Source organism: Struthio camelus, chromosome 1 (assembly GCF_040807025.1).
Source record: "Struthio camelus isolate bStrCam1 chromosome 1, bStrCam1.hap1, whole genome shotgun sequence".
Taxonomy (NCBI): Eukaryota; Metazoa; Chordata; class Aves; order Struthioniformes; family Struthionidae; genus Struthio; species Struthio camelus.
Genome location: NC_090942.1, coordinates 35255172 through 35281837, shown reverse-complemented (window position 1 = coordinate 35281837; position 26666 = coordinate 35255172). Strand labels below are relative to the sequence as shown.

At 40.5% G+C, this 26666-nt stretch overlaps 1 protein-coding gene and 1 long non-coding RNA gene across 5 annotated transcripts in view; one reads left to right on the top strand and one right to left on the bottom strand.

The window, feature by feature from the left end:
- The first annotated feature begins 3192 nt into the window (after positions 1-3192).
- On the top strand, positions 3193-6779 carry LOC138066237 (uncharacterized). Of its 2 annotated transcripts, none has more exons than XR_011139468.1 (4): positions 3193-3274; positions 3406-3513; positions 3625-3672; positions 4442-6779. It is a non-coding gene; the product is annotated as an uncharacterized lncRNA (long non-coding RNA). The 2 variants fall into 2 exon arrangements; XR_011139470.1 differs by having other exon boundaries at positions 3193-3314.
- Positions 6780-7996: 1217 nt separating this feature from the next.
- The window catches only part of ANO6 (anoctamin 6), an 80913-nt gene continuing 62243 nt past the window's right edge, over positions 7997-26666 (bottom strand). For all 3 annotated transcript variants that reach the window (XM_068933874.1, XM_068933867.1, XM_068933858.1), the window contains 10 exons: positions 25490-25635; positions 24203-24280; positions 22458-22686; positions 21419-21588; positions 20715-20812; positions 19015-19145; positions 17939-18144; positions 13564-13763; positions 12999-13104; positions 7997-12021 (listed from right to left, as the gene is read on the bottom strand). In XM_068933874.1, coding sequence (XP_068789975.1) covers positions 11815-12021; positions 12999-13104; positions 13564-13763; positions 17939-18144; positions 19015-19145; positions 20715-20812; positions 21419-21588; positions 22458-22686; positions 24203-24280; positions 25490-25635 — 1571 coding nt within the window. In that variant the 3' untranslated portion in view covers positions 7997-11814. The remainder of the gene's footprint in view (positions 12022-12998; positions 13105-13563; positions 13764-17938; positions 18145-19014; positions 19146-20714; positions 20813-21418; positions 21589-22457; positions 22687-24202; positions 24281-25489; positions 25636-26666) is intronic.

The window sequence follows — 26666 nt, the reverse complement described above, 5'->3', positions numbered from 1 at the left end:
TAGGGGAGTAAAGTCCAAACAGAAAACCTGTTCCTGGTGATAGTCTACAAATGGGAGGTGGAAAATCAAGCTGAGCTTTCCTAGGTGGATGGATAAACCCCAGAGTGTTTAGCTTTGCAATGGCTTTGAGAGGCGAAGCTGAGCTCCTCTTCAGAGGAGAAAAGGGAGCCTCAGGAAAGCGCCTGGTGCCTTTGTGCTGGTTGAGGAAAGCGAGAGTGAAACAAACCTTCCAGGGGAAACAATGCTAATAGAGTCATCGCTTTGGCACATGAGCCCTGCTGCAAAGAAAGTCTGTTAATCCCCTCTATAGTCTCTCTATTTATACCCTTAGGCTGCACATAAACTGGCCAAGTACATGAACAAAAGCTGACTAGAAATATCTCCTGTGACTGTTGTTCTCATCAGCTATTATCCTCTTTATTAAGGATCAGGCTAAGAACAACCTCTGTTAAGGATAATGTTCTACAGAGAAATGTGATTATCATGCTGATTTAGGTGAAACTTGGCCCTCTGGCTTGCCTCTCCTTCTGCCCTCACTGCCCATTTTTTCTCATTGTGCTTTTAAGTAGTTGCACTATCTGCCGGGCTCAAGGAATGCCCAAAAGGCAAGGGGCGGGCACAAAACACGAGCAGCGTGCCAGCATCTGCAGCATGGCTCAGGGAGGCAGCATCATGTTTGGTCCATGTTCGGTTTGGCTTCCACATGCACCAAGATATGTATTAGTCTGGAAGAAAAGTTTGTTTTCCCAGCCATTAGTTTAAGACATTTAGTAACATAATTTTTACAAGAGAAGTGAAAAACAAAAACCTCAAAAACCTTGGACTACATATTTCTGTGTTACTTTGGAGAGAAGGTCCTTAACGATTGAAGGCTAAGGCATACAACTGTTTACCACTCACCAGATCATTGGTGTGTTTTGTTGTGAAACAACTGTTTTTCTCTAGTTATGATTAGTTTAGAAATGCATGTAAATGGTGTTTTGTTTATATTTTTAATATAGCTTCAGGTCATTAATAATTGGGATTATCTTCCCTGTTCAGAAAGTTGAGTGCAGCTTTTCTCTCACGAAAACAAAAATCCAGGCCAATGTCCTGTTCCAGCATGGCTTAATAGCGCTGTAACCTTTTGACCTGGAAGGCAGCACAGTCCCGTTTTCTTTGCGTCTATTAAATCCAAAACTATCCGTGGCATTAACTGACACTTGGAGAAGAGGAAAGCAAAGATAGCTTTTTGGCTGTTCTGCAAAATACATTTCCAGAGACTCTTGGAGAACTTTGCCCTTCATGGAAATGCCCCATTGATTAGGAAGTTGCTTTAGAAATGCAGAGCGCAAATAACTGCTGTGTTTCTGCTAGAAAAAAAAGTGTATGTGTCGGGGGGTGGGCCTTAATACTTGGCTATACTGACCATGAGATATTCTCTTCGGAAAGCTATTTGTCTGTATCAAGAAAGCAGTGATGTACCTTAAACTGCTGTAGTTGGAGTTGCCAAATAGATTTGATTAGTCTTAGCTCAGCTTTAACAGTTTTACAAACTGCAACCATATGTAATGTTTTTCACTCAAACATTGGAAACATGGCTCAGGACAAATGATTCGGTAACCTGGATTTAAGGAGTTGCATGAACTGAGTGCTTAAGATTCTTGAGACGTATATAACTTCTTCAAACTATGTGGATGCAAATTTCTAACCCTTCCAGTACTGAATAATCCAAAAAGCCTATACACTGGGCACTCTGACCTTTCAAGTCAAAATCCTATTTAAGGCTAGACAACAGTTATAAGTGAAGCAAGTTCATGGAGTGATGCATTAATTTGTGGAATTTTGTACTTGTTGAATTATGAGTTTGATTTGTGAAATGAAAGCAAACTAATCATGGTTAATTATGGATGGACCAAATGGGGATGTTTGCATTTAGAGAATATTGAATGTATTGAAACTCCTGTCACAGTGGAAAGAGAAAGCAAACAAGGTGCATGAGCTGAAAACCAGTAAGTGTTTAGGCTTATGGCTAAGGCTGGCGGGGCCTAATGTGGGATTGAGATTTGGTGGTGGTGGATTTTTATGCATGTGCTGCTGCTTTGGGATGTCATGAGAGCCCACCAGCGTGGGGCCGAGGAGATGAGCTGCCCTGGTGCCATTGTGGCTACCAGATACAAGCTGCAAATATAGGTGGCCTCTTGCTTAGCAAGACGAGGTGAAAACCAGAAACACCAGGAGCAAGCAAAGATTCAGAAATTTTTGCCAAGTCTAACCCATTCTGGGATTTGGAAGTGGGTGAAATGTGTGGTCCTGATTTTTTTAAAAACAAGACAAATTAAAATATGCTTATTAGGTCATGTGTACAAATCTGACAATCCTGAATCTGAAGAGGGGACAAGAAATCCACTTCAGGGTTAAAGCGAGCTTTCAACTGTGCTTGTCTGGCAATCTCCTGAATGGAGACGATGGAGGTCGGTATTGCCCCTCGTGCTGAAGACTGTCTCTTTGGGTTCACTTGTCTGAGCCCACAGTCTATCCCTTGCCCTCCAGAACAGCAATTATTCTTTAGGAGGAGTCAGTGATGTCCATGGCTGGGAGCTACAGTAACAAAAATGGAAGGAGAACCACTGGAAATAGCCGCCTAGTAATTGTAAGATTTTCTTTCTTTATTAAAAAAGTCTATTTAAATATTTAGCAGATTTTTCTTAGCTTGAGCATTTAGCTTGAACTGAAGGGGGAAACTGAGAAATGGAAGCACTGACCCTGGGCCGATTGTTTGCCAGTGGGGAGGAGGAAAGCCTTGTTAGCACCTCTCCGTAAAGCCCTTCCCAGACCTGAAGCCTCGCTCCTTAGCGGATGCCCAGACCGTGGTAGTGCTCAGTTTCCTCTGGGGACCTGAATCTTGCCCCTTTTCCCTCTCCTCCTGGTCCCACCGGGGCGCTTCGAAGGTGCATGCTCCCAAGTGAAGACATCGCATGTGGCTCTGCTCCAGCTCTAGCAAAGACAGGGTTTAATATTTATCTTTGTTTGCCCAATGATAAATGTAGTATTTAATCTGAGCTCTGTTAAATTTAATACTGATAAATCCACCACTTTCTTAATGTATGTTTGCGTTTTGCCTTGTCAGTCCGTTATGTATTGGTGTCGCACAGAAGTGATGCATGGGCTTGTAAACACACAGATAAACAAAAGCGATAACGTCTTCCTTCCAGAGAGAAAAAGCACAGGCAAGGCAGGACACATCTCGGCGAGGCAGCGGCGTTGCGAGAGCTGCGGCTCGTCCTGGGTGAGGGTGAGGATGGCTTGCACCGTGCTGCTGCTGCAACGGGAAGGTCTGGCCAGTGGGAGTCAGTTGGACTCACTGATCCAGAACAAAATTGAGGAGGTAAAAAAGTGTGTACTTTCCTGCTTTCTTCACAACAGGCCTGATGGATGCCGTGATCTGTGGCTCAGCTCAGTTTAAACTGTGGGCTGCTGCTCTACAGCACGTCTGTTGTCTGCGTCGCCCTGTTGCTTGGAAGAATTTGAGAGGTAGGGTTGCATTTTATATCTGACTGATTTTCAGCTGTACAATGTCATATACATACAATGGGCCTAATTCTGATATCTGTCTGGTTTGCAACGGTATCTCCTTATCCCCAGGACACTGAGCGGAGCCTGCGTGAAGAAGTATCTACTTACAGAACAAAGGTACATTAATAATTTTAATAAGATCTTACGCAATCACGAAAAACAACCCCCAATTCACTATCTCGGTTCAGTCCTCAAAAATGCCTGCAGCTGGTCCACTTGATTTGAGAAGGCAGAATTATGGGACAAAAATTAGCGAATAACTTACAAACTCATATAAGGCTAAAACGGGGTGTAAGGAACAGACGGATTTGTATTCTCAGGCCCATCCATATGTCGTGTACAGTCACGAGAAAAAGTGGCAGCACAGCTCCCATATGTGCTGCAGATCTCACTTAACTGCTTTCCACCTTGGGCATCCTTCTTGTAGTGAGGTCCCCGTGTTTGGTTTCGTTCGTACTGCGCGTGAGACCGCAGTGAGCCGTGTACCGCTTCTGCGGCTCTGGGACTGCTAAGGGCCGTCGGAGAGCCAGCGCAGCCCTTGTCTTTGATTTAGTAGCAAAACCTGTTTTCATTACTTGGTCTCAAGTCCCCAGGACAGCCCAAATCCTCCAGCACTGAGGCTTTTAATAAGACATTGTTTATTCTGCTGTGCTGTCAATAAGATGTCATTACTTTAGCTGCAAGATAAGAAAGGCTTTGTTAATGGCTCCTCTTGGGGGATGGTGACATTTTTTTTTCCTCATAGATCATTGGGGAAAAAATATGGGGGCAGACTGGCAGGGAAAGAAATCTGCTCAGGTTATTTTTCTGGATTTATGCCTCTTGGTTAAAGCTTTAAGTTACAAAGAGCACAAAAGTAGCATTTTATTTATTTGTCTATTTGCAGCGGCGTGTGGGAACAGCGACACATTACGCAATGTGTTTTCCTGCGTGTACCTGTTTAAGAGAAGGAAAAGCTACATCAGCGTCTCTAAAGGAAAGTTGTTGTGCGCTGCAATAGGTCGACAACCTGCCGCTAATCCGGAAGTACCGCGCTCCAGGAGAGGCAAAGCCGTGTTTGCCTTTCCCAGGTCGAAATAAGCAGTTACTAATTAACAGCAGATACGGACAGAATTTTTCAGCTGCGGCTTTGCAATAGGTGTCAGCGCTGTAAAGCCGGGGCTCGGCGACAGACAAGGGAGCAGCTCTCCCCCTCACCCCGCGACCTCTGCCTCTTCCCAAAACCTCCTGCAAAAAAATCCCCTTTGCCGTCCCTTGTGTCCGAACGGCGCAACGGACCGCTGCCAGCTACAGCCGCCGAACTTCCACCGCCTCCGGTTGCTGTCAGACACCGGCTTATGTTTTGCACTGGTTGACTCGGCAAAAACTGTGCCATATTTTTTTTTCAAACCTACATTTAGAAATAGAGTTCAGGGCCCAGTTCTGCCAATTTTGCCCAATCTAATACGATTTTCCATGCCGTTAAAGGCAGAGAACAGCCAGAGGGCTTGCCTAAACCTGCCAGTATGCCTGGATTAGGGTGCAGGGTGAGCTCCAGGCTCAAGAGCTCTCCCCAAACAGGGCTATTCAGCAGCCCAAGAGCAGGTGCCCAGACAAGCCCTGAGACTGAGACCTCTTGAAGGCGCAGCAGGGCCCCTCGGTGGCGCTGTCAGCTCGGACAGCCGGGGAATTCTCCTTGTGTTTAACTCCGTAAAAAAATACTATGGCGTAAGAACATACTTGGCTGTGTTTTGGTAGATTTTGTGGGTCAGGGAGGTGAAGCAAAGCAAGATTTGCCCCTCTTTGGCTGGGGTTATGCAGTTGCAGCCAAAGGCGGCTATTGCCGCTCCCTGCCCGGCTTCCTGCCGGCACAATCCTGCCGGTTGCGCTGGTACAGCTGCCACGCGGCTCCCCGCTCCGCACGCAGCTGCGCAAACAGACACGGTGGCGCGAGGCTGCCCAAGGGTGGCTGGGAGGAGGTGGAGGGGCCGGGCCTGCTTAGGCTAGCGCTGCCACCTGCATATTTTCAGGAGACAAATAACCTTAAGCCCTGGCTCACCCCGTGGTGGCCAGGCTGCTTCACAAGCCGTAAAGGCCAAGAACCCGGCAAACCCTGAACGTCATCGAGCCTCGGTGGTGTGGATGGACATGCAAGCTGCACGCTGTTTGTCGCTACTTGTCCCTGACTTTCCAGCCTCCAGCAGGGAACAGAGTAAAAGCAAACAAAGCTCTTGCAGCAGCTCGGTCGTAGGGGCTCACACGTACTTCTTTTGGCTCAGAGCAGCTGGACTGGTTCAGAGAATGACTGAGCGAATGAGCACAATGCGGCTGTAACAGGAGCTTGGTTCCCGGGAGCTGACCTGGGTCCCGGAGACCGGGGAGGTAACGCGAGAGCCGGCAGGTGGCTGCGGCCACGGCAGCGGCAGCGCCTGTTTATTGGCCGTGTCCGCTCGGGAGGCTTACAAGGGTGCTGAATGGGTTTTTTAAAAACAAAAGACTGTATTCACAGTTATCACAGTTGACTGCAAGTTCCCTAATCTTGTACAGTTTAGCAATTTGAGTCTGATCTCTATTTTTTCTATAAGCTCTCGCTGTTTTGGTGGCCAGGCCTGTGCTCGCTGCACCATGGGACTTGGCGAGATATTGCCCAGGGTTTGTGTGTTGTGTGCTTTCTCTTTCACGTCAGCGTTCAGGAGATTGACATATCCTATGTGTTTATACAGAATGATACATCTTGATACAACTGGATGGAAGACTTTCTTCTTTACTGGAAAAGAGCATCTTGCATTATGAGACATCACGAGTTACGTTCTTCATACTTGGCAGAGCACACATGCACACGCATATGTGTGTGTATGTATGTGTGTGTGTTGGAAAGATGATACAGGATATGTGTTCACACATACACTTCTGTAACCCTGAGATTAGCATTGCTTTTAAAGGATAATTGTGTCAGAGAATGTAATAACCATTGCAGAAAAAACTTGTAAAAGGTTCTTGTTTTGATGCACTTCCAGCTTGTAAATAAAACCCTATTTCTTCAAACTTCCTGAAAAGAATGCAATACTATTATCAGGCTATTAAGATTTATTTTTTTCTTTTGAGGCAAATATTGCCCCCAAGCATGTGGAATTTACGCATACCCCTCTTTTCAATGCTTTGTGTACCTGTTACTTATCCATGGTTGAGGTCCATACAAATGCAAATAAAAATAAAGCTTGCAGCCACCAGCCCTGCTTCCCTGTATAAGAAATGCCCATTTATTTACTGGATTGGAAACAACAGGTTGGCATAACAAAGAAAAATACAGACTTGGTGTAAATGGTGATACTTTCTTAGGGACACCTTTGCTGAACTCTCCTATGAGGTACAGGCAGAGTAAAATGAATGGGTGGGGTGTACCACAGGTGACGCAAGGTAGCTTGCTTTGATCTGGCACAGACTGGTCATCCAAAAAAAGAGCAATTCTTCCACTTTGGCAGAAAGAATTAAAAATAAGCAGGCAACAACAGAAGAAGTAATATGCTACTTTGGTTATTTGTATATTGACTAGTAAAATATTAAAACCTGTTCTAAGAGGGGTTTTAAAGATACGAGTTAATAAGGATTTAAAATCACATCCTGCTTCATACAGATGTGGCCTATACTATATCCTCCTACTTGCAGGAAAACAACTCCTGTTATCATCATGAAGTTGTAGTTATTCTCACTCCAACTAAAGCCAAATCAATGCGAGCGTGTCACTGCAGGAAGTCTCTCTGCAAAGGCAGTAGTATAGATTCGATCCTGGCACTTTTTTAACACATAGACCTAAGCAAGTGGAAAACGTAGAGCAAGTGGTGACATTATCTCTCTGCTGGTAAAACTACCATAGAGTTACACTTAAAACAAATCTTGGGAATCCCAGAGGAATAAAGCCAATGCAAAGAAGGTCTCTGCTTAAAATGCCTTTCAAATCTCCCTTTTCTCTAAGCCTTGGAAAGGGGATTCCTCAAAGTAGAGAGGAAGAATCAGAGTAGAAATGGAAGAGAATTGATGACTGTTTGGATGGGTGCTAGGGCAAGACAGAGAGAGTGATAAATGGAGTGAGATTTGAAAACAGATTTGGTTGCTTTCTGCCAGTCATCACTTTTAAGTCAAAATGAAGCCCTTAACCTTCCCCAGTGGAGGACAGGCACACAATATGTGCTTGCTGATTGGGCTGTGTTCCTTGAGAAGGAACACAAAAGCTAGACTGCCTGGAGGTGGGAGCATCTTACAGACTGGATCCGGATCAAGAAATAAATCATGACTCTGAAATATAATGCAGGCCTTATCATGATAGGAGTGGAAGGGTATAAAAATCTAAACTGTTTATTTGTAGGAGAATGTAACGCTCCCTCTTGTCTTTGTCATTGACTTGGTGTTGAAAGGAATGAGTTCTATCGAGAGGATACAGAAAAGAAACAGAAGAGGAGATAAATTTGAGTAACAGTAACACAGTTTAATGGCAAAAAACTGAAAAAGAGGAGGAATACTGAAATTAGACAGTCCCGATATAAAAATTTACATGTGGCATTTGGCAGCAGCAGTATCATTCATCTAAAAACAAACAATGCTAATCAACATCAAATGTATTATTACTTTAAAATAAACTTTATTTAATGACAATAAATATAAAAAAAATTCAGAAACTAATAGCAAACATTCTTAGAAGAAAATACAAACCATACATTCTTACATGCTGATTTTTATCAACATACACAATCTAAAACAGTGGCAATGATGTTCTGTAATTTACGTTGCTCTTATCTTACTCTAAGGCAATGAAACAATGACTAGCCCTAATTCACTCTTGACTTAACAGACATGTACACATACATGTTTGGCCCACATATGAAGTCTAAAACGTGTAAAACTGATTCATATTTTCAAACAAATGTTAATTTTCCCTTCAGGCAGATTTTTAAATGTTCTTAAAGTGACCTAGTAGCAAAAAAAAAGTTACAAATATTCTTATGTTGGCTTCTGCCCCCCAAGCATTTTATCCTGATGAACCTGAGGAGAACTCACTGTGTACAAGCAGTGCACATCTTAGCAGATGGAGGTAGAGCCTACATAAATTGCACAGTTTAAGAGATCAAACTGCTAAAAATGCAGTCACGAGGCACTCTGGTAGTTTTCCTCTTCTCTCTCTCTCATTCTGTGAATAACACTGGGCCTATGGCAAAATGAACTGAGTCCCTGATATAATGCTTTCTGAAACTAAAGGTTACAGTTACATTAGCAACTAACATGGCATATCAGAATCAAATCATTAGAGCAAAAAGTTGATGTTAAAGAGCTGATGGCCACTCAGTAGTCACTGCTCTCTTCAGACTAGCTCTAGTTTAGACCTGCGGACTAAATGCCTGTTGACTGTCAGAGACAATTATAAGCACATCTGAAATGTATCTTCTGGTCTAGTTTCAGCTGAAAGGAACGCGTTCCTGTGCTCTAACACCAGGCTGTGATGTGAACCATGGCCCAGCAAGTGCAGCAAGCGGGATAAGTGGAAGGCTAGTTTCAAAAACACGCTCTGGATCTGAACAAAAATGCTAATGCAGACACACACCTAAAGATGACTAGGTTTTTATTACAGGAGGATCCCAGTTCACACAGATTCGTGCTTTGGTGATGTAGCAATTTTTTAAATCACTATTTTAAAGTTAAGAACATAAATTGTCCATGACCAACACCCTCTTCAGGACATGCTGCCAAGTGATGTAGAAAGAGACAAAGAGAGAGGCTGTAGGAACCAAAAAAGGTGCAGAAAATCAGGCGCTCCTTAAAATCAGTCTTAAGCTTTGTCACTGTTCACAGTGTGACCCCAAGCAAGGCACTTAATTCCTTTGTTTCCTAGTCTCTTTACCTGTTAAAGAGAGCACTAAGTGTTTCTTTAAGACCAAAGAATTACCTGAGATGGTCCATTCTCTGCTGTTGTTGTTAGGGTTTTTTTTTTTTTTTTTTGCCTTTATCATACTATACCTGCTGGCCTGCCCCAGCCCTTCACACTGCACCTGAAAGGACATGTAAGGCACTTTGGCATTGTGATCACTGATAGGAAAATGAAATCTCTTAGCTGAATACTACTGCAGCAGGAGAAGTGGCAGTACAAAGCTAAAATCAAATGCTCCAAGTTTGCATGGAGCTGACTGGACTTTCTAGCATAACTCATTTTGCACAAGAAAATCCTGATGGCTTAAATAGAATTGTTCCATGAGATGGTCTTTCTGACAACATTTTGTTTTAAAAAGAAGTTTGGCATTTTGTTCTGAAAAGGTCAAATCAGTACTGAGGTGATATACTTTGATAAGAAATTACGTCCTGTTTAGAAAGTTAGGAGTGTTTGTCTGTCCATCTGCCAAATTTATATTTGATTCTTGGGAATTTTAAAGTCTTGTGATTCTCACTGGAAACCAAAACAACTGGCAAAGAGTAAAATTTTCTGTGAAAAGAAGAGCTGGTTCTAGCACTGCTCTGGTTGACAATCATTTACAGTCAGTCTATGTTGGTTTTTTATTTTGCCTCTAAGATAAGCTTTCTCCTGAACCTATGAGTTTCTTTTTTTTCATCTTACATCCTTAGTTTCATTTTTGAACCTAGATTTCCTCTCATGTTCTTCCATGTAATTGCTTTGCAAAGCCTTGCTGAATGAGAGCTTGTGTATCATGAATACAGAGAGAACTCTTGCCATGTGCTACCTATTCAGGTCTGAACATCATTTCAAAGGACAGGCTTAAGGCACACAGCATTATTTTAAACTTTTTCTAAAATTCAAATGTTTGATTCCTTCTGATTACTGAGGGAATAAAATACACCTTATCAATGCTACTTAGTTTCTGCAAACTTCATAATATGCAAATAGCTATATGAATAATCTGCCTAGGAATTCTGTATATGAGTTACATTTAAGAGTACAAAATTACAAACCCTTCAGTAATCACCAGGTTTACAGAATACAGACACACTTTTCTTTTTTTAACAAGATTTCTGTTTTCAGAATTTGTAGGAATTGGTCCCTTAGAACCACTAGAAGACAAACAAGTTAATAATCTGGAAGATCACTGCTGTATACTCAAAGTTGAGCTCTATATACATGCTTAATCTGGAATGCACAAAATCACCAAGCAGTTATGCAGCCTAATTTGAAGATGACCAATGGCTCAGCAAATTTATCTGCCTCTCTAGCCCCCTCCTAGTTATGTGAAGTTTCATAACACAGTTAAGGCATGTTAAATTGTTTATTTCAATCTGCAGTTTCAATAGATTCATGGTCATGTCCAAATTCAATTCATCATATGATATTGTACCACGACAGGTCCAGCTGCGTGTCCTTTGCACGGTGAAATCTACCAGGGAAGTGAATGGTGCCTCTTGTGTGGGAGAAATGCAAAAGAGAGCCCTCTACAAATATTGATTTAGTACATGGAAAGAATTTTAACACTTACTACTGTTACAGGTTAGAGACCTTCATGTCTACACTCATTCAGAACAGAACGGCCAAGTGAACTAATGAAACTACATTGACTAGGGAAAGACAAAATGCCCGATTTTCTACTTGCTCAGTGCTGTAAAGTCATTTTGTTGGCATTGATTTCAAAGACAATTCTCCTGTTCACACAGAGATTGATGAACAGGATGGGCTTCCAGTCTTGCTGCTTCTTGTGATCCAAGTCCATGATTAATTGAAATATCTTGCTATCCATTTAAGTTCCAGTTTGCATATCTAATTCAGTGCAGAACACAACAGCGCTTAGTGTATCAATTGCAATAGCTTAGCAACATGATTTTGAGTTGTATTTTCCTTCTCTTTCCTTCATATTTTGGCTTTTCCTCTTCACTTTATACTTGGTGTTTACACGTGTGATCAAAACTCTTCGGCGTTAGTCTTACAGAAAACAATTCTGGTTCTTCAAGTTTTAGTCTAGTTGAACAACAGATCAAATAGCCAATGCCTAAATGAAGTGGAAAGCACTCTATGCATTTCAAAATTAATCTGCATCTTCTTATGCTGATAAATAATATTTATCATTTTATGTTAGAAAAGTATGTCACACTAAAGCTGTTTAAAAAACTTGTTAATTCTTCACTGAGTCTCAGTGGTTGTATTTGCCTATGGGAAACAGGGAAATGTGCAGGGTATTGTTGCAAGAAACAGTGTTTAATAATGGAAATTAATCCAAAGAGTTTGATTAGCTGTGGCGAACATGTGGACAAGTATAAGCTGGCTAAATACTTTTATTCCAGATAAAAAAGTACTTATTCAGCTTTAGGTCGGAAAGGGCTATCCACTCCTTTGAAAATTTTGTCGGCTATCTTCCCCATGTTTTTTTTCACAACCTTGAGATCATTCTCATGCAAGAGTTTCTGTGTTAGGTATCTCTCTCGTTTGACCTTGCTCTTGGTCTTTTCTGATACATCTGGTATTGCATATGAAATAATAAACTTCACAAAGTATATGACATGCTGGGGAAGGTGAAAATGAAAAAACGTCAGTCAGCATGAAAAGGACATTATTATTATTACAGATGAAATGTCACATTATCTCTTAAGACTCAAAGTCTGTTTTTGTACCAGTATCTAGCTATTATAGTAGAACAGTATTTTAAAAAGCAGCAATGACTAATGAATAGAATAATTGCAAGAATTAATGGAATAGACTAATATGCAAGAATTTCTAATTTTCTAATCCTGATTTTAACGCTGACTTCTCTGCTTGATTTGGGAGAACCCTAGTACTTAGTGCTTTCCTTTTCCCTCACATTATGGGAGTATGTTTTCTACATACAGTTTCTTCTAAAACTGTTTCAGGTTTGTTCAAATGACCCCGGGTCTACAGACATTCTCTGCTATCAGAACTCTGCTCTAAAAATTTAGGTGTTTCTGATGACTTCAGTAACCCCTGGATTAGGTCCTAAATACATTTGATAATTCAGTATTTACCTAGTATTCCTCTCCCTTGACCTTGGACTGACTCCTCTCTTTCCATAAGCCCAGACTCCAGCTGCACAGAAAGGAGTAATTGCTTTTTAACCAAAGAGGCTCATCTAAAGACTCACTTCTCTCAGTGATTGTCTTTACACAGTTCACTCTGTCAGTGCACATGTATTATGCATGTCTGTTTGTGAGGCTGTGCACAAACTTCCCCTAAGAACACGTAAAAATACTTTTGGTATGACTCTATTTCTGATACTCAAAATCATTTTACAATTCTTGAGCAAAAAAGTTGCAAATATGTGAGGCAATCCTCAGCTCATGTCATGACTTCAAACACTTTTTTTTCTAACAATGCTACACTTAATTTACACCTCCTGAGATCCTGTCCCTGCTAGCTGACATTGCTAACTAAAAGCTCGGACAGAGCTTTTAGGTCTGCCTGGACAGAATGTCTTTGAAGGATTTCCTGAATGAAGAGGAATCTAAATAAAACTCCATACACTTACCTCCATGACAATGATGAAAGCCAGCTTGGCTGCAATGACATGCCAGTAATATATGTTATGCTCATACTGATGCTGGTGACCAGGAGGGTAGCGGAAATCACGGTATCTGAAGGCAAAGTAGGAAAGTCAGGAACTACTTTTGGGAATTTCTGCAGTAATGCACTATGGCCAGAGGATGGAGCAAGACACGTCCCTGCTTAACGCATGCTGGAACTGTTAGCTGCATCTAACTTCAGTGATGGGTAAACTTTTTATCTGCAGAATGAGCTATATTTGGCTCAAATGCCTTTTATTGCCACTGCGTTAAAAATGGCTTAAATCACTTTTAAAGTGTTTTTTTGAAGACTGTATCAATTATGGGGAAAACAAAATTAAGTAAATATTTTCTGACTAACACAGACTTATGGGCAAAGACTGCTACTCAGTTCTGCCATTCAAATTACGCTGCCTTTTACTGTGTTTTAACATTTCTTATTGGCTACTTTAACAAAATTAGGTTATTTGGATAGTACTGAATGGTATTTATTGCTCTTATCATTAGAAAAAATGGTTATTCCACACTTGCCTGCATGTCGTTTGGTTCACAAACAAAGGGGGAAATGGCTTGCTTTCACTCTTGAAGTCGGATATATTGAAGATAGAGAGTGTATTGTTTATATAGCCTTTCATAGTGTAACTGCTGTGATTCCCGTAAGGAGGGACTGAAAAGGACCAGTAATAAACCAGACGAGGAATCATGTCAGATGTAAAAGCAATTATCATGGCCTGCATTTCAGAAAAAGAAGACAAAAGCAGAGAACCATTTAAGAAACAAGCCTTAATATGCAAAGCTTTTCCATACTATTTCAAAATTTCCCATAAATAGAAAAATAGAAATATATGCTTTTCCAGTCAGTGATTCCCTCTGTAAATGAGCATACTCAGAGGCATAAAACAGTCTCTTTCTGGAATGTGCACTCTGTATAGCTTTTAAATTACACTACCTCTGATGGATGCCTTTAAAAAGTTGCACCGTAATAAGCTTTCTTCCTCATGAACATGCTATGCAGGTCAGCAACCAAACTCAGCTTATGCTACTGTAAGGTAACCTTCAGCAAACATGCTGGCTATCAGATGTACTTGTGATATGCTTAGGGAAATCCTGCCTGATGAATCTTATGGAAAATGATAGAAGAGTTCTCTAGTAATAGTAAACCAATTTTCACCAGGAATCCTGAAGTTTGAGTAAAAGAATAAGATAAATTATATGTAAATATAGCTGATTCATCTCTGACTCTAGAAACATTCCACTCTTTCTGAGGTGAGAGCCAGCCCAAATTCATCTTGGCAGCTGCTGCCTCATAAGTTTCAGTGTCAGTACATGTGGAAACTGTTCTTGATGCCAAGAACATTTTTCTATCATCTCAGTAGCACTGCATAGGGCTGTTCTACATACGACATGACCACTTGTTGTTATCTTGCTCCCAAGAGAGTCCCTGTCCTACTCACTCTGCTTGTCACAAACTAGGTAGGAAATCCAGTCGGTGGTTTTACTGTGATAAGTCTTTTTTAAACTCACGAACAGCCCAAAACATCCTATTCTGGAGGACAAGCTAATTATATTTAATCCACTATCCTCCTTGGCTATTGCATATTTGGAAGACTTCCCTGTGGGGAAGGCTTTCCACTGGTAAGATCTGCAGCTGAGCGCCTAGCAAGAGGCTGCCCAGCCAATTCAGCTCCACAGGCTTCTTTAGCACCTAGCATCTAGGACTTAGTGATTATTTGTACTCCATGGCTCCAAGAGCAGTATTTTGTCCTATGGCAAAAAAATACTTCAAAATGTGAACGGAAAGAACCAATACAGAGAAATGGAAGAGAAAGATGTGAAGCGCGGAGCTGATGGGATGACAGAGAGGGAGGGAGAGATATATAAAAAGGGGCAAAAAAGCCATAGGATAGGTGTGGGACAGAGGAAGGGGCGAAGTTAAGAATCAGTAATGGGATGTACAAGAACTTAAGAGTTGGTGATTATCTGCATTTTATCCCCAGTCATGCCAGCCTGCAATTCCTGCAGGCTATATTCCCTTATGTTCATGGGATGAGGCAAAAATTGTCCACACTGGTGCACCATTTCCAGCAGGAGAGCCCCAACCTGAAGAGGTATTTGTAAGGGCTGTAAAAAAGGGGAGGGGAGAGAGGATAAAGGGTGAAGAAATCTGCAGACACCTCTCTGCTGTTCCTCAAACAACACTTTGGTAGCAGTGTCAGCCTAAATAGCTACCATCCCTCCTGCCTTTTACCCACAGCCATTCACTTATGCCCTGTGCTGGCTCAAGTGTTCATGCAGCTGTGCAGGGGATCAGATCATGGCACCGATCTGGCTGGGAAACTTGGCTGGATCTCTTCCCCAGTCTGGTTCACCATGCTTTTGTAAAAGTGCTTGTGCCAGCACAAACCAAGAGAGATCAGCAAGGGGAAAAGAAAGAAAGGAAGGGGGAAAGATGTTGAAAAGGGGGCAAGACACACTCCTCCTCAAGTAGCACTGCTGCCAAATGTTGAACAATACTCTAACGTCTTATCTTTCAAGTTGGCTTACTTTGAAGTACCTGACAAGCAAAATCCTAGGTACTATAAGACAGAAGTTGCAGAAACAATGCTTAAGCATGAGACTGTGGTCTAAAATCTTCATCTGGCTCCACAGAAGATTGTTAGGTTTCAGTTCAATTGAGAGAACATTAATTCGGCTGGTGAGAAAGAAAAGAGAGGCAGCCTAAGGCTACAATAAACATGTTTAAAATTTTCAAGGATAAGTACTTGAATAAGGATTTTTTTTGTAGTGTACCTTGGCTTAATTGAAATGTAGGTGGCACGCACTTTTGAAAACTGTTTTTAAGCATTACACATCAGTGTGCAATGAAGTTAAAAGTGTGTGTTGCTTATATTTACATGCAGAGTAGGTGGTTTTGGCTGAAAAGAAACATACGCTCTTACCGTGTCTTGCAGTTGCAAGGAAAATATGTCACACTTAAATTACTCTATTTTTAACTTAAGTAAAAGAACAAAAAGTTTTAGTTAATTATAATTTCCGACTGTTCATTAGCACATAAAGTTTTACATCCAGGCAGATCACAAATTAACCAATATCAACTAAACAGTAAGGCAAAAACAAAACCCTCTCCCTTTGAACCAAATGAGTTTGCTGCTTTTTCTATGTATTGTTTAAAAAAGAGGCTGGAATACAGTATTTACACAACTTAACAGTTGTTCTTACTGGATTTTTTGCAAGGCCCCGGATCTCTCATAAGCATAACTCTGAACTCTGTCTCCTTCTCCCTCTTTCGGAATGATCTCCAGATGTGCTCCAGAGAGGTACAAAGGCAGAAATGCGAAAGCTAATTCTACAGCATCCTTTTAAAGGAAAAACTCCTGAATTGTGGGCTGCATTTTAGAATCCAGTACAGAAGTACAAACAAATAGAGCATTCTCTCCTTCCCAACCTATATCCAGCGCAGTTTTTCATGTATACTATAACAAATTAAAATTAATCTTCAGATCCAAAACAGATGCTCTGGCACCATGCAATAGCAGGTCCAGTGCCTGAGTGGCAAGTCTCAAAACTGATAGTTTAAGGCAAAAGTTACTAGCAACCTAGCAGGTGTTACAAAGATAATATACCAAGGGGAAGAGGATACAAGATATAAAGGTGTAATTGCTAATCAGCTGTAACAGTTACAAAGAGAACAACAGATACAGTTTCTGTGTACTAAGAAAAGAATCAATCATCAAGTATAAGGCAGGGATGGTAAAGCAAAGACAGCCTATAGTAGATCCTGGATACCAAACAAGAAAAAAAACATATTTAAAGGTAAAGAAAGAAAACATGACCATCTCTCATCCTGTGCATCCTTTATGCTAATAACGTCACTGATGTTACTGGCAAATGCACTACATTTATACCAAGATTAACTGTATCTAGCATGTGAGATCTCCAAAAAAGGCTGCACTAGAAGAAACATGCCTGCTGTAAACAGTCATACAAACATGGGGATGGAGTTCTTGTCAGGGACAGAGAGAGACTAAAACCAAGATGTAAAACTACTTTTCCAAATCAAGAAATCCATGTGTTCAGAGATGTCACCTGAGGGGTGTAAGTATGTAATCATGTAGGGAGGAATATGAGTTTGGAGTCGGTTAGTCTTCTTAAAGTTGTAAATCTCCAGTTAGCCTCAGCTGGGCTGTCAATGGATAGTGATAGATAACCTGAAACTACTGTTGGGTCGTTATTCTGCAGAATCCAAAGCAGGGGCATAAATACCCTCCTAACAGAGAAGCCTACACATGTCAGAGTCACCTTTAGGCCACCAAAGCAACTTTAACTCTGCCCTGAATGTCACTGAAACTATGACTCAGCATACATTGTATTTTTAATACATAGGAAAGAAGTTGAACTGCTGCTTTGAATGCAAAGTTGCTTAAAGCCAAACTTAACTAAGAAGACATGACCATAATAATTGTAACAATTAGAAAAAACTACCATTAATAACTTAGCTTAATTACAACTTTTTTTTAAAATTCATGCATTTACTTGTAGACTCTCCAAATATCTCTCTCTATTATGTGCTATAATTTTAGAAAAGATACTCTTTAGTCTTCATTTGTAACACAGATTTTTCTGAAGACTCTGGTAATTCTAAATAACATTTCTTTTATTTAGATATAATGTTTTAGACAGTAACTATGTTCTGTTTCCAAAACATCCGAAAAGTAAGTAAGAGCCTAATTCACAGGGGCTAAAGTTTTAAGGGACTTAAGATCATAATTTATTTAGGACAGCTTAAGTGCTTCACCTGTAGTCACTTTGGCATGATACGCACTGACACACATGGCATTCCCATGTTTGGATGTAACACTTGCAGTGAAGGTATTTTATCTTTTGGAATTGCTGACACAGTACTTACATTGGTAACCACAGCCAAAATGGCTATTCCTTGCATGATTGGCTGCCATGCTCCTATGTCTTGTGCTTTCTGTGGAACTATGCGTCTGAACTGGGTTGTCATCTTCCACGCATCCAATCGGATTTCCAACATATTGTTAATAAGAGCCAGAAGAGGAGCCAGTGGGAACGATGCCACAAACAGAGTGACAAATCCAAACTGTATAACTGTCAAAGGGAGACGTTACACATGTTGATGAGGTTTTAATTTAATGGAGATAAGCAGATATGAAAATATATACATTAAACTATGAGAAAGGGCAACAAGAATGAGTGGTTAAGTTCCTAGCAAATCTTATGTTCAGACAATCTATGTTGTGAGGACATATGAGCAGAACACAGTAACGTTTGGAAAGATAGTGAAAGGTACTGAGAATGAAAAGACTGAAAAAAACTGCCAGATGGAGGGATAGGAAAATGTGAAAAGCTAGAACTCATCAGAAGGAACTCTTCCGAGTATTTAAATATCCATTTCTTTCTTATGGTTTTTCATCATTTAGACTTGAAAATTTAATGACTATCTCAGTGCTATGTTGGAAAGCCTAAACCAAGAATCAGGTGCTCACACTGCAACAAGTGTGCTTACAATTCTATTATAGAATGGCTAGTGGCAACGACACTGAGTTTTGCCAGCTCCCTAGAAAAGAGCAACAAGTAAGTGCCTGTAAATCTCCAACAGCCTGACAGAGGAATCTGCTGCTGCAGTATTAGATGGTTTAGAAGATGGTAGTGTTCTGGCTTCTAGATACGTTTTCCAAATGATGGGGTAAAAGAAGCAAGAATACAACCCCTTGTACAATGACTTGCTGTGTCTTTTAGTTACAAATTGAGTTGAGGCTTAGTTGCTTAATAAAAGCTAGCCAAACTAACTAGCAGAGCTGTCTATAATGGCTCATCAAAACTTGTCTTAGATTGCTAAAACATTCTTGTCTCCTCTGTCTATAAACCTATTAAGCATTGCTTGTATGAGTATTTTCTTTAAAGCAAGCTTGTATCCAGTACAGATTGTAGAATAAGCAGAATTAAACTGCTACTTACCCATTTCAAGGTACTCATAAAACAATCCAAGTTTTCCAATGGGCTGCAGGTGGTAGTCATGTTCCCAGCGTGGAACAATTTTTTCTGATCTAGCAGCTGCACAATATCTTCCGATTAGATTCTTAACCCAACTATCAGTCAGGGAGAAAAAGACCACTAACATTGGTAAAATAACCTTAAAAGTTCAGTAAATGAAAAAGATCTGACTGTTGTGCCATTACAGTTTTGAACAGTGGCTTTTGAGTTCTTGAATTAATGAAAACTTCCTTCAAACATGAGTATGATTTTCTGTTGCTTTATCCTGAATGCAGTTATTTATAACCATAAATAAGGGTGCAAAAGGACAGCATATTGGAATGGCAGTAATTTATACTCATGTTGTACAGGTGCGTGACCACATACAGTTTAAGAAAATCAAATCAAATGTAGGCCTGTGGTGAGAAAGATTAATTCCTTCCGATCTGAAAGGCTTGCATGAGAATTTAAGAAAACACATGAATTGGGTGTAGCTATTTCCCGCAGTCAAAGAATCACATTCAAATAGAAAAAAAAAGGGGTGAGGGGAGAAATGTCCATCAAAAAAGACAAGACTAAAATGCTTCTACTCGTAGTTACAGAAATGTAGCATGAGAGATTAGTCAAGAACTAGATCCGGAAGTGATACTTCGCATTTCAGCACCTAAATGTTATTTGCCATCTCAGGAAGGCAATTCTGAATGCCAGTTAGGTGAATGTATTTCTTGTACGCAGAATGGGGGGAGTCAGTTGTCTATGGCTGATGCAAGAATGCTAAGTTCTGGGAAGCCTCCTCCAGCTAATGGATGTTGACTAGAGGGAGAGGTTCACAGTTCTCTCCTGTAACCAGTTGCGTATACAGAGTATTTGGGTGTGCAGGAACTCGTATCTCAGCAAAGAACCCGAGCCTCAATGCTCTACAGTATCTGGGACACACCTTGAAGTGGGGTCACTGTCAGCAAAGGGGCATAATTCATGGGCTCAGAAGAACCGCAGCCGGAGGGAATGTGATGTTGTTGCCTGGTGTTTAGGTCGTTCAGCAGGGGGTAAGCAAACTGGGAGATCTCTCCTCCATGTGATAACTAGTCACTGATCAGCATAAAATAAAGAAAAAGTCCTGGGAGTAGGAACAGAGTACTGGCTAGTATCTTCATCTAAACTACATGGAGGGTATTCATTGTTAGCACTTTCCTTATTGCTTACAAGAAAACAAGATCTTCCTGAGATCTGCATCACTAAAAGAGAATATATGGGGACTATGAATGTCAATATTATTGTAAAACTAAATGAGTTAAATAAGTAAATTATGCATGATTTTAAAAAGGCCAATGTATAACAAGTCATTCCATTTGGTATTAAGCAACAGTATTTAGTTCAACATTTTCAGAGTTTTTATTGCCTTATGTTTTAAGTATCCAGCCTGAAACACATTGAGCCTGATTTGCAGAGGAGGGAAGCGCTTCTGTTTAGAACCAAAATCAATGGAACGACAGAGACAGGAGCTCAGAACTATCAGACTGCAGATATCCAAATTGTCTAAAAAGGCCCTGAAAGACTGGTCTTATTCTTTTGGAATACAACATGCTCCTATCAGATTTAATGACCTAATGCCTGCATACATTAAGCAAAAGCAGCATCTCACCCTTCAAATATGAAAAGGAGAATACTTAATAATGTGAACTTACGGAAGAAGCACTTCTTGAATGTTATTCCAGATTGCTTTACCTCCTACTATGATGGCAAGCTGAGTTGTGAGTTCAAGGAGACATCCACCTGGATCACACTAAAGGTTGGGAGAGACAGGAAACCTGGAAGCTGGGGAACTTTTCAGGCATGACAGGAGCATTTAAAGTAATGAATTCCTGGTATATTATGATAACATTTCTTTAAGCAATACAAGAAGACTACTTAGGCAAACCTTTTTAATAATTTACACAAAAGCCAATTCCAGGCCATAAATGATTGCCATGCAAGCTGACAGGACACCACTAAAGGACTGAAATACTAGGCAAAGTTACGTAGCTTTGTACTGTACTGTCATCAAACAAGGAACACTCAGCAGAACAGGGAGGCTTTGCAAGAGGAGAACTGATATTGATGATGTTCTCCCATTCCCCTCTATGCTATTTACAGATGGTTGGGCCATGGGAAAGTAAGATTGTCTGGGTCTTCAAAATACATTTCTTAATCCAACTGGTCTCGTGTAAATCCCATTTTTGCTAGGGGCTGCTATATAAGGCATGTGGCCTGGGAGGTAGTCACTTTTTGAACCCTTACATTAGATATGTACAACTATATTATACATTTGCATTACACCCTCATAACTACAGCAGAAGACCTGAACTAATGTCTCCTGATTTTAAAAACAAATACTTTGACACATTCTTACCTCCTCATTGCGATACTTTCCTAGCCAATAAACTGGATTTCCAGGGTAACCTACAAATTTACCCTTAAAGAAGGCTATGTAGAAGCATGAAGAGTAGTAGTTGACAAACTGGAATAAGAACATCTTTGTGGTCAGACTGTTTTCATAATCGGTCTGTGTCCTCGGAAGCTCTGTAATTAAAAAAAAAGAATTTTTTTAAAACCCCCAACCTACAAGTGACCTATAAGCTGCTTTGGAGCCTCAGCCAGAAAAGTATGTGTATGCCTTGTATTCCTTAATATGCTTGAAAGCATTATAAATTAGATTGTACAAAATGTGCATGTATACTGCAGCCATTATGCTAATTTTAAAACTATACGGGTTATAAAAAGGAAAGAACTTATTCTTTGACACTAAAGAAAAAGAGCAAGCAGAAATTCTGATAACTCAGGGGAAAAAAAATCTCTCAAATCCAGCACACTCAGGAAAGAAGTAAATGTAACACTTTGAACCGATGAAAATGAAACAATATTAAAACACCACACTACTTTATACATCTGAAGTAAAATAGCTACTTTAATGTTGATAGCCTGGATATAAAGAATAATAATATTTGTGACTGTTTATCTATTTAATAACAAGGGGATAGTATCTAACTTTGGAACAATGATCTTATTTCATTTATTTACAAGAAAATAGCTATTCTCCCATAAACAAAAGCTAATGTAATTGAATGTGTTATGTGTTACTGATCATAAAGCTTGGTTATTACAGTAATTCTCTTTGCTTTGCCTGCTTCACAAGCACAAAACTGTAAACAATTGATTTTTCATGCTGGCTATACAAGGAGTTTTCAGGCAAAGAGCTGAATATCATATTTCTTTGGTACTGGGAAAATCTGTATTTGAAAAATTCTAGATGGCATCACATGATTTGGTTGGAAAACTCTGAAGTATGTGGTACAGGTATTCATTTATTGGAATTCTTATTATACGTGTAAATGCTATTTTTTCTTACTATTTTACATAAGGTTTCTGTTTGAGGTACAACAGAGGCATACCAAAGTCAGTAATCATGATTGCCACTTTCTCATAGATGATGTTCAGAGTCATAATGACTATAAAGCTGATGATTGAAGCAGTTATTGAAGTAGCTGTTTGTGGAGTTAGGTACTTGCGAATTGCGGATTGCGTCCCAGTAATGTGCTGTGACAATGTTGCAGAAAACACCAGGAAAACTGAGAGTCTGTAGACAATGACTCCAATAACGGAAGCAATAATCAAAAGAATCTGCCAAGAGAATATAAGAAATGTGTTAATGTTGAGCCATTGGCTTTGGGAAAGGCAGCGAATTTGAAACACATTTCACAACAGACCAAAGGAAATAGATCATGGGCCTTTTATTCCATCACATGAGTGCAAAAGGATGCTCAAATAAGATAGAAGGCAGTAAATTTAGAATCCATAAAAGTATTTTTTGTGCAGCATAGTCAATCTGTAGAAAAGAAAAGAGATGGTCTGTTTTATGATTAATAACAAGGTTTGCAGCTATGCTAGCTAAGATAATGAGATGGGTAAACAGGTCTTATGCCTCAAGGCATGTGATGTATCCGGTAGTTAGGAAGGAATCTCCCTCTTTTGACACTGGGCTATTGGCAGGATGACAAATGTACTAGCAGGTCTGCACTGATGATGAAGGCTGTATCTTCTCTTTCACGTGATAATATTACAGAATATGGGCCCCTCAAAGAAATGGGCAAGTTTTAAGCCAAATCATGTGATCTGCAAGAGTTGTAATAATGTTCCACGCATCCCATTTTGCTTGTCATCTTTGCTTCTCTTTCTGATTTTATTTGTTGCTAGTGTTTAGCTATTGTTCAGATTAAATTTCTCAGGGCCAGGATTTTTTTTTTCTTTTTTTTTTACTGTCTCTGTAAACTGCCATGAATTCACCACCCTCCACACACTATGCATAGTAATGCTATGCACACTATGCTCTTCCCTTCAGCCTGAAGTTCTGATTAGTTCAATACAGCAGCCAGCCAGTACTCTTTTGGTTGTGCTTCAGACGCTTAACTTCAAACCCCTCCCGGGCTGCCAGCTACCACTCTATCTCACTTCTGTCATTGTCTCCTATTATCTAGGATGAGTTCTTTTCCAGCTCCTGTTTGTGCTACAGGCTAGGAGAACATGCCGCTTAGTAAAACACTGAGCTTTTCAAGGTTTCTCTGGGCCTGCTCACCATGTTACATATTGTTTCATGGATGACTGGACTTCTTTCAAGTTTTAGTTTTAATTAAAACAGCAGCACTGGAAGATTAAAGAGCTCCCAGCTTTGCTCTTTTAAGTGAAACAAAAGACCTGAAAGATGCCCAGTAGTGTGAGACACAATATTGAACCAAATGGCTGGCACAAGTAGGAGAGAAACTAGCAGTGAGGAGAGCGTGTAAAAAAAAATCTGTCCCCTACTCCTCCTAGAAGCAAAGGCATCGATCTTAAAATAATGAGGGAGAAGCTAATGAACTACATTTTCGAGCGTTGCTTACAGGCTACAGCTACAGGATATTTTGCTACCTATTTTCTATAGACTAGCGTCTCCCTTGTGTATTGTAATGAGTATCTGGTGACTGTGACTACCTTGTCCATGTGGATGCTGACTTTATGGGCTTGGATTAAGCATCAGATTGAAATCCAGCTAAACCCATTCCTTTCCTTTGTTATCTTTAGTAAAGTTCAGGAGAAGCTTTTTTAGACATCTACTAGAGAACTGAATTCATAAGGTGAAAGAATAAGAGGAGAACTTTACCCAGAATAAGACTGCACTTGTACAAAAAGTCATACGCATGCATTTGCCACAGGCAGTGTATGGCACATGTTCTTCTTGCTGCAAAAGATTTAGAAAGAGATTAAGCCTGCATCCAGTCTTTTTTTTCATATTTTTTGTGTGTGATCCAAGTAACACGTTATGAGACTGAGAGCAACTCCCTGCTTCTGTTTCCTTTCCTGCTTTGTCATCCTGGAAACTCACATTGATCCATGATTTTAAAAAATTATTCCCTGATTCAGGGTGTCTTTTTTGGTGCCCGTTCTAAGATAAAAATGATTTCCAGAGAGGCTGAGTGTCCTCATCTCTTAGTGACTTCACTTATGATAGGGTGCACAGTCCTTTGGAATGGACTCATCCTTCTTGGCTGGCCATGGCGTCCAAGATGGCCTTGGCTTTCACATCCCATCAGTAAAAATTAGCAGGCACTAAAATTCTGGGACTTAGCCTCTGCATTTCTTAGTTTACCCCCTTGGGACAACTGGGACAAATCTCCCTGGAAAAATGCCTCCCTCTATTTCGACAGTACCAGATATAGGATAGTTTCAACTATGCCAGTTAATTTTGAAACTTTTCAAGTGGCCTCTAATAAACACTAGTATCATGTGGATGGAATGTGGATGCAATGCAAATGATCAAATAAATGCTAGAGTTAACACAGAATAATAAAAAAGTGAAGCTGAGCTGGAGTGCGCCACAGAAGCTAAAGCTACACAAAAGTGTATAATAAACAGAGATCTAAACTAAGATCCTCATAAATATGAATCCTCTTTCATTGAAATGAGGATTATCCCTGTCCCTGTGAGTTTGCTGTTATTAATCATAATTGCATCCACATGCACTTGGCAACAGTACCTATTTATACATCTTTCAAACAGAAACGCCTTTGGTTAAAAAAAAAAGTCTTGGCATTATGTTTAATGCAACATCTTTTCCTCCCTTTCACCTTGTTTTTCTGATGCATTCTTAGGCAAAGATAGCACATGCTCTGTGATCTTGGCTTCTGGAAGTAACACAGAATAATTACTTGGTGGATTTAGTAAGGTAGAGCTAGTCTCCTAAGTCAGGTACGATGCCTGGTTTTGTTCACTTATGCCAGAGGAGCCTCAAGGAGCCTCCAAGAAGTTCAATATTTTCAGGACAGCTTTTCAGCTCTCTTTGAAGCACGGTTGATTTAAACAAATCCAATGCAAATTCACAATTTTTACAGTGTCCTTTCAAAACATGTCTATTGCAGTAGCTATGACCAGTTATCAAAATATTCCTTACCTGTGTGATTTCATTCATTACTACACGAGTGCATCGTGCTTCGTATTCTGGGCGAATTTGTTCTTCCTGCTCTAAGTATTCAACTGTGTCCCATTCGTACTCCAGTTCTGCCTGCCTTCGCTTCCAAAACTCCAAAAACAAGGTAACTATACAAAAGATAAAGTCAGCACTATTGTCTGAGTGTCAGATATTGCTTGATCCCCTGCGCTACGTGGCTCACTAGTTTAAGGCTAGAGTATGAACAGTTTAGATTTTACGTTACAGACTGTTTTTGAAAAAGTTAATCATGGGATGCATAAGAAAGCAATTTGTTTGGATGGTTAAAGATAAAATGCTGGAGAGTGCAGTATGTCTAGAAAACAAAAACTCTGCATGTTGAAAATTGCCACAGGAGAAGCTCATGTGTAGAGCTGCTTAAACACAGCTGTTTTTCCTCCTCTGCTAGCATTAATCTGAAGGGACTGCAGCTCTTTTTCCATGGCATGGTGCAGGGGCTAAGAAACCCTGGTTTCTGGGCTAGGCCAGCAGTTTCCCTGGGTTGTGCTCCTAGAACTGAGAGCACTAGGAAACCAGGTGTGCAGATGCCTGAGTGATGCTGGATAGACATCAATCCAGTCAAACTCATTAGCTTGGCCTGGTACATGACACAGGTAGACCTGGCAGCAGAGGTACTGATATACGCACCTGAGAAGACTGGCAGAAGCTGAGGACCGTGGTGTCAGTACTATGTTCCCCAGTGTGCTGTGACGCTTTACTGCTGAAGTTAGTGCACCTACAGATTAAATGAGTGGTGTGGCTCTGCAGGACTGCCTCCAGGAGGAGTTAGTATCTCTTCACTGCACTCCCCATTACTCCCATCATCTGGGAGTAATTGACTCTGAAAGCGGCTTTTTTATTAGTTCAGCCCCTCATCCTGAATGATGGAACATTGATGGCATGCATTTACAGGTCCAAATATTAAAGTTTATTTCCAAAATCAGGTGTGGTCAACAAATCCCAAACCAAAGCATTTAAAAACCAGAAAACACCATGGGCTGTGAGGTGACCTTGGCATCTGTATATAGGCAAAACCTCAGGAAATCCTTCTGCTCCGGTTCCAGAGTCTCTTTCACAGGCATTTCTCTGCTGCTTCATGCTGGGAAACACAAACACCATTCCAAGCAGCGGGCCAGAGGAT